This window comes from Taurulus bubalis (genome assembly GCF_910589615.1).
Source record: "Taurulus bubalis genome assembly, chromosome: 18".
Taxonomy (NCBI): Eukaryota; Metazoa; Chordata; class Actinopteri; order Perciformes; family Cottidae; genus Taurulus; species Taurulus bubalis.
Window position 1 is genome coordinate 17,897,096 of NC_136606.1, and position 8,679 is coordinate 17,905,774.

At 47.0% G+C, this 8,679-nt stretch overlaps 1 protein-coding gene across 1 annotated transcript in view; it reads right to left on the minus strand.

Annotated features, from left to right (window-relative positions):
* The window catches only part of LOC306750590 (partitioning defective 3 homolog), a gene marked incomplete at both ends in the record, with an annotated part of 310,757 nt that extends 303,093 nt beyond the window's left edge, over positions 1-7,664 (minus strand). The window contains one exon of the mRNA XM_079234040.1: positions 7,545-7,664. Coding sequence (XP_079090166.1) covers positions 7,545-7,664 — 120 coding nt within the window. The remainder of the gene's footprint in view (positions 1-7,544) is intronic.
* Between the last annotated feature and the right edge of the window lie 1,015 nt (positions 7,665-8,679).

Below are 8,679 nucleotides of genomic sequence, written 5' to 3' on the forward strand. Positions count from 1 at the left end.
AACTAAACCAAAAGCACAACTTCCTTGGGCGATGTAACTATGTCCTCATGTGGAACAACACAGGCTTCACGGATAAGTGAAGCGAATGTTCAGCAAACGGCTCTCCCCACACCTTGGCGGGTGGGTTGTCAATGGAGACCACTCCACCTCTTTGACTCTGTGGTCGACCAGCCAGTCAAGCATGTCATATGAACCATCGATCCTTGTCCTACAGCTCTGAAACAAGAGTAGATTGGAGGCTTTTTTCTTCTTTTTTTCAAACAGCCGAACTGCTCTCAGGGCAGAAATAATTTCTGTGGTTGAGTTAGATGTTACACAAACCTTATTACTATTATTTTTCTGGTTTAGGAGCCTTAAAGCCCGTTGTGAAAGCAAGAGAGCAAGAAGCTGCTGAGATCATAAACCTCTCTTTCTTTCCGCTAACTGAAATACTGTTGATGATCAAAAGTCATCAATTACCCTGACTAACCTTCAATATGTTCGTATAATTCATACCGTTAGGTTGCCACTCCACAAGGCTGTGTTTCCCTGGCTGCACCCACTGAAACTGAAGTGAACCATTTTAATTATTTCTGCCACCAGAGCAGCTCTCCCTCTATATATGCATATAAAATCTGGGAGAAAGCTTCTCCTCTTCACAGAGTCAGATCTGTGATCTTCTCCTGTGTAAAAAGTGGATATACAGCAGCCTATACCATTACTGAATGGAAACGTAATGCCTGTGTATCTATTAAGAGCAGAAACAGGGGGTGGGGGCCATGTTAAGACGTGCAAAGTGTAGACAGTGGAAGCTGTCAAAACGCCCTTTAAGAATGTGTTGCGGAGGGTTGAAAGTGCTTTTCCATCTTAGCAGCATTAGCAAGCATGTTGGCCCTTTCTGCATGAAATACATTTAATTTCAACAGCTCCTTGCTCAAATATTCCATTAAAAAACAATATCTACAAAAATCTAACATGGATTATGTGGTCTAACTTTCAGCCATGTGGATCAGAATATGGAGAGGGTGGTTTGACTGCACAGAGGAAAGTACCTTTTACATTTTCTCAACATCATAAAACGGGTTAAGAGGAACAATAACCCCTCTAATGAGCAGTCTTATCAGTAAGAGGGATATAACTAAAGATTACCACTTATTCTGCCTTGCTCTACTGTGTCTCAATTGGCTGTTGTGAAACCAATTCCTCTGACTCCCCACATGTGGCTACCAGCCAGGTCAACAGAATTACATGGAAGGAGCTTAATGCAAACCTTTCCCAGAGCAAAGCCATTATCTTCTGGTGACTAATCTGTGATAACAAACGGGAGTGTTAGAGGTGAATGGGAACGGATCGAGAGGGGTGAGCAGGAGTGATAAGAAAGAGAGATGGGAGACAAAAAAGACAAAAATCAAAGCTATTGTTGTACCATTGTGGTACAGCGGTTGTGCACAGCTGCCTCCAGAGCAGGAGGACGGGGGGGTCAAATCGTGTCTGGGTCAATATTAACAAAATTCTGTTTTGTGAGAGCATCAATAAGCAGCTGCAACATTTCATCGGAGCAACAACCAGTATTCACCACCTTGGACAAACAGGAACGCCAGGGTGTTTCGGAGGCTCTCATTCCGAGGGCCAACATTCCTGGTGCTATGACGAGAAGCCTCACGACACAAGCGCACATCTAAGTTACACAAGATCAAGTGCAGTGCATTGCTGCTATTGTCTCGCTTCGACCGGTTCAGGCTAATCATTAGCTTTATTATCTGAACCGGCGAGTACAGATAACGAAACGGAGTCCCTGAAGTGGCGGAGATGAAAACACCAGCTAGAGGCTATCAAGAGCACGTGCTGGATGTGTCAGCATGGTCCAAACGTGCAACGCCTGAGAGGAATAATCATTGAAGAACGCCCATATGGCGACACAGAAAACACGTCTATGGGTGCGTGTACACACCCACAAATTCCCCTTGAGCTTCTTGCCACGCTGTGTCAGGTCCTGCTAAATCTGTAAATGATTTGACAACGAAAAGGAATTTCTGCTATGTAGAACCAAGGCCAGTCTATAAACACAGCCAACCGAAAAGAAAAAAGAAACGCAATCAACTAGTTGAACCACATCAGCAGCGACAACAGAAACTGACCTTGAATGCCCCTAACAATCAAATACATGCAACCAGACAACCGGTCCCACAGAGGCTTGGCATTGCTGTGGCATACTCCGATTTTGGCAGTTACCATGATGGCATGCGGCCCGCTTGCATTGCCGTCTTTAGCAGCTACAGTCAGAAAAATCCCCCAGCTTTTCCTGAAACACTCAAGCTCAATGCTTTCAATCCAGTGTCCGGGGAAGCTGATGCTTTCCGGTCTGTGCAGCCAAACGTCTTTGCATGCATGCATGGTGTGCATACCGCATAGTATATATCTATATCAGCACCTGTGTGTACATCAAACATGCCTGTTTGCCAGCGGGGGAAGCCCTGAAGCCCTCTCGGCTTGGTCCTGAAAAGAGACGCTGTTTGGGTAAGATAAGGGACTCGGCGGGGTGTCATTGTCCTTGGTGCCGTCTACATGAGGAGGGAAACTCGCCAGACAGAAGTTTTAGGGCATTTGTGTCTGTGAGAAACTGTGTAGGAACGGAGACCTTTTAGAATTGGACAGGTTAAACTCTCGTACAATCGTTTCATATTTTGTTTTTCAAATCCTTTGCAACCAACAGATTTCAGACTTGATATCTCCCCTATTTTTGCTGTGTCAGCACTCCGGCCAGCGTCACCTCTTAATTTGTCGATTCATTTGCAATAAGAAAATCCCCAATATTTGTCTATAAAAAATACTTTGGTTGCCCTTTCTGTATGTTTACAATCACTGTGCTTTACTGAACCGTTCATCCAATATGAATGGGAACACTTAAAAAAAAAACTTTTCCAAAAGTGCTTGGGTTGAAAATAACAAACGAGCACGTCATTGTCCGGCTACTTGTGGGCTGTACTGTATACGTTCCTACCCTGCTGAACTATACTTACAATGAAGTCATTTCAATTTGAAGTTGAACTTTAAGATCTCTCTTTTTAGAATAGTAGTTAACTACTAGTCTGCTCCAACATTTACTGTCACCACCATACGACAATAAACAGGCCGTTACCAGCCTCCATGAGAAATTACAGGCTATTTTGCACCGTATAATCTGTTTTCTGCAAACACCACTGCAAGTTCTATTATTGCTACAGATCCTGTATTGCACCTGAGGTGATCTCCCTCTTCAACATGCTGCTTTTAAAAGCAAGAGACTCCTTCAAATTGAGTAAACCCGTCTCAGATCTCTGCTGAAAGCACTGAGCAGGGACGTGCAGTGCAGGCCAGGGGTTCTGAACATCTCTTCTGAACAACAGAACTTCAACTCGTGGTTCGGGAGCAGTGGGTGTGTGGTGTTTTAGTCAAAGACTGGCAAGGCAAGTATTCCCCTGGAAGGAGCTAGCACGAAAGCAAGGACTCTGCTCAGTCGACTGGAAAACAAAAAAGGAGAAGAAAGGAAGAGAGAAAAGAGAAATGAAGATCAGAAAGGGATAGAAAACTGAAGAGAAAGGCCAAAGGAGAATACTTTGTTCCCTGCTGTGGTGGAGAGGAACTCTAGAAAATCTCTGCTGCTTGACCACAGTTGAACCGGCCTACTCTTACTCAGTTACCATCAATCACATTGCATCCCATCACCCTAAAGGGCCTACACGGCTCTGCCTTGTACAGTCCTCACTTGATACCCTCCCCTCCCAATTACCTTCCACTACTGTAATATTCCCGCTCACACACAGCAGCTCCTCTCTGCTACACAAGCAGGGAGCCGCTGAGTGTCGTGAGCTAATGAGCGCTGACAACCCTTCTAGCGCCACTTTCTCTTTGTGCTGCGTTGTTCTTGTTGAGTCCTCACCTGAGAAATAGATGAAGACTACAAACTCTTGTTGTACTTTTAGAAGAGGCTGATGATTCCTAGAACAGACAAGTGGTGTTTGCAAGAACTTTCCAGATAACGACATTGCTATACTCACTTCTTTGAAAAGACCTGGAAACAAATAGTATGTTTTTTGAAGGGTGTCCTGTGTCTTTCCTCTTGTTCCTCCTAATCGACAATCAGTGTGGCGCTTCAAACGTCATGTCACAGACGGATGCTAACTTGTCCTAGCTTTGCCCCGCAGCAGAAAAGAGGCTACCGTGAGTTCTCATGACATGCTATACGGAGCGGCTCTCCGACACCGTATTTGTTTCTCACAGAAGAAGTTGCTCAACAGCCAACTTGCTTTGGAAATGACAAGGACGAGTGGGGGGTTGTGGGGGGGGGGGGCGTAAAAAGGCCACCCAGGACTCAACTGGTGGCAGCTAAAGACCCCTTTAAAGTGATCTTTGATTATTTTTTTTAAAAGACTCTAAACCTTACTAATTATGTCAGGTTTGTAAAAAAAAATAAAAAATGCCAATCGTGCTTCCAGTCTGTTTGCTTATTCAAAGGATTCCAACTGCTACGTTATCTCGGTTTAACAGTTACTTCGCTCTGTCATCAGGGGACAAGGTCACTGTTAATCAACCACTTTTACCACCGTTTACCATTTTGTGATTGAGGTCACATGCATCTGTACGTGCTGTAAACATAGATACATCATAACATCGTGGACTGCTGATGTAGCGTGTCATCAGAGAGGAGGACTTTGACTCTGCTTGACGGTCTTCTCCATCTGTATTTCAACAGCTTGACTTATCTGTGACATGTCTGCACTCTGCAAAGCCTGAACTTGTGGAATATTGTGAGGGGAAACGGCCAATCATGTGCTTTGAGGGCCTTAGCCACCATTTAGGTTGAGTAACTGTGGGAAAGTAGGAGTTAGAGCCACAAATTAGGGATCCAGTGTCTGAATGTTTCGAATGGCATTTAGCTTGACACCAGATGTGAAACCAGACTGTGTGAGGACGAGCAAAGATCTGAACCTCCCAGTCACGTTTGTTTCGTGTGGAAAAACAACAACAACAACACATCTTCATATTGCCCTTGCTTACGTGACTGAAAATAATGCGGTACACACTCAGTTATTACTTGACTGGCAAAGTGCTGAAAACAACGGCAATGAGGAACAGAAAGGCAGGATGAGAAGCTTGAGAAGCCAATTATCGTGACTCCTTCATGACCGTGCATACTGGAGACCAGATCGACGCTGAGCTTAACGGCGCTCGAGGGCTTGATTGATTCGTACTTCCTGGTCCCACTCAGGCTGTGACGGAGGACTCGAGAGACTCCGGAGAGGATCCGGTACGCTGGAACAGCTTGTGACATGGTCTTCATTGGGCTCAGCTCATTCAGAGAGGAGAATACGTCTCATTTGTACACATCACTGAGATTAGAGGCTCAAAAGCATCACAGCGTCTCCAAGGCAATACATGTGACGGACATCTTTGCAGCCCAAGATGGTTCAATGCACAATGGAGAGGTAGGTGAATGCTTCAGAGTGAGGCAGAGTGTAGGTGGAGGCGTGAGATCAGCTTTAAGTATAGAGGAGGAAGGAAGAGAAGGAGGCAGAGGTGAAGTAGTTGTTGAAGCAGGGCGTGCAGGGGAGTGTTTATCATATCAGTTTGTCTCCGGATAAAAAGGATCAACAAAGAGGTCAATCAAAAGATGATCAGTCTGAAGTTCCTCTAAAAGGGGCTTTCACACCGTGTGGTGTGGTTCCAACAAACTCTTTTTTACCTATTCTAGTGTGCCACACAAATAGGAACCGGCAGCACCCACACTGCTTTTTTACACTCAAAGTATGCTGTTGCAATCTGAGGCTTCTGAACTGTGTCGGATGCCCACTTCACTTGTCAATTGTTTCTCTGTTCTTCATGCTGAAGCTGGATCCCCGGAGCCGACTGATCCCTCATATGAATTATGCATGATTTATGCTCTTTTTACTGTGACTTTTATGTGATTTTTTTTTATTTTTGTTCAACGCAGACTATAAAAAAAATCAAGCATCAACGCTGCCTTAATGCTGCAGGGAATGTTACACAACTGATGTGACCTGAACTCATCTTCCTGCAGTCCAAAGGTCTCGGCTGGCCTGCGATACAGTAGTGAGTGTTGACCCCGAGCCAAGTGTTCTCCAGAGGGGAAGCCTACACTTCTACATTTACACTGCATGGATCAATGGACCAGTCGCCTCCGTTCTGCTGAGCCATGGAAAACCCAACAAGCACTGGTAAACGGGGGAGGGAATGTGTGTGTGTGTGTGTGTGTGTGTGAGTGTGTTTCTAGTGTGTATGCAAGGAGGAAGTGGTCCTGAAGAACCAGCGTTAATGTTGACCTACTTCGTCACCATTTGCCTTCAGTGGTAAAGATCTACTGCCGAGGCGCGAATACGAATCAATGGGAATATTTTCCAGGAAGTCAACGGTATTTCACCTGTCGCCACGGAGCTGAGGTGTGAAGAGAAAGCCTCTCTGAGAAATGTGCTGAAGGAGGAAAAGAAAACATTGATTTTGTTCCATCAAACCCACACCATGCCATCGCCTCACTCTGGGATGTCTCTCAAACAGAGAGGGTCCGTCCAGGCACAAAGAGGTGGCATGGCGAGACCACATGGCAAGGAGAGAGCGCTGTCACTAACCACGGGAACAGCACCACACTTGAGTTCACTCATGAGTCAGTTAATGGCCTCCGAGCGCGGCCACTTCAACCCCAATAAAGGGGGGAAAGCAATCAGTGTGACACTCAGGCCTCATTCAAACTTGGCACAGGGGGTTCCCTCGTCCTCGGTAGACGACAAACTTGGATGAAACTTTAAAACGTTAAACTTTTAAACGTTTACTGGCCGTAAAAGAAAGAAAAAAAAGTTTTAAAGTGTAACTGCAAAGAGAGCGATGAGTGCAAAGCAGGGTTCCTCCTCTTCTTAGCACTTTTTAAATAACAACGGATTGGAACATGCACACACACACACACACACACACACAGATTACAATGTGTGTCCAACAGTGAATCTACACGATTATTTGTAACATTATTACATTGAATAATGTAATAATATAATAATAATAGTGTGTTTGTTGTTGTTTGTGTAGTTGCACAAACGGTGACATACACCTGACACACACACACACACACACACACACACACACACACACACACACACTCCGTGGATGAACTCACACTCTTGCACACCTTTGAGTCCAGTACAACTCCAGTAGCAGTGAGTGAACCACTCCAGTGTTTCCCTGACACTCCACATAGAAGCAGTCCATCTGCTTCACAACTTTTTTTGGGGGGGGGGTATTATTCCTCGTGGAGAAACCAGTGACCTGCCACGATGAAAAAAAGCCCTCCTGAACGCCACTTTCGATATTGCAAAGAATAGTTCCCCCACTCGTCCCACCCTCCTTCCTCCAAGGCGAGGGGGGCCCCTGGGGGTCCCCCAGCGGCTCCGGTTAACCGCCACTGGGCTCCCTGCTTTTTGCCCGTGTAAAAAACGCCATGTCGAGGCTCCGGGGCCGCGCCGGGCGAGACGTGACGCAAAGCACGCGCCGGAGCAGCGGGGCTGCGCGCTCGGGCTTACCTTCGCGATCGCCTTCTTGTACCTCATGGCCGCCTGCTCGATGAGGCTGTGGACATGTATATTCCCATCTCCACACGGGACGACCACCCGGGTCCTCCCGAAGCACACCGTCACTTTCATCGCACCACCTTCCGGCCGCGTTTAATCCCAACGAGGAAAGAGCCGCGCCAGGGCGACGGGAACCATCCCCCGGGCGAGCGGAGACCAAAAAAACACCGAAAACAAAAAGTTAAATCCTCGGTGGTTGCGACGAGGAGTTGTCTCCGTGCCCAGCTGCGTCCTCGGAGGAGGAAGACGAGGGGAGGGGGGGTGGAGAGCCCAGCATCGGATCCTGGCAAGCGGCGGGGCTGGGTTGGCGTCCTCCCTGTGTGTGTGTGTGTGTGTGTGTGTGTGTGTGTGTGTGTGTGTGTGTGTGTGTGTGTGTGTGTGTGTGTGTGTGTGTGTGTGTGTGTGTGTGTGTGTGCGCGCCAGCGTTGACTCACTTTACAGAAACTTCCCCAGCAAGAAGCCTCTCCAGCGAGAGCGCACCACTGGACTGCCACCGCGAGCGCGTCCACATGTCGGAGCAGGCTCGAAGAATGTTCCCCCTCATCGACCCATAGGCTGCGGCGCGCAGGGCTGGAGCTGGGGGGCAAGAGAGGGAGCGAGGGAGGGAGAGAGAGAGACTACAAATCGCGTGGCTTTGTTATCGTTGAAAGTTGCGGAACAGTTTGGATTTGTAATTGTGTCATGTTTTTAGTGGAGATCTTACAACACAAGAACCCCCTCTGAGCGGCTTGTTGTGGGGATCGATTGTCATCGGGACTGCAGGCATGTGCTTAAAACACACGTTGTATTTATTATCAGGATTAGGAGTGTCTTTAGTCTAGATTCAAGAGCAAGGGGACCTTAAAAATGCACAGGGGCACAGGGGCCGGATTAACCTGCAAGAGGGGCCCCTCCACACACACACACACTCACACACACACACGCACACTTTCCCCAAACCCATTTATCCAAGAGTCCCCGGAACCAACTCCGCTCCTCTGTCTAGCTGCATGGCAGTTAGTTTGTGATCATTTGTTGAAGCGATTTCTACACAGACAGTCTGAGTGTGGGAGTTATGGTTTGGTTGATCTGGGGAACTCAAGCTCAG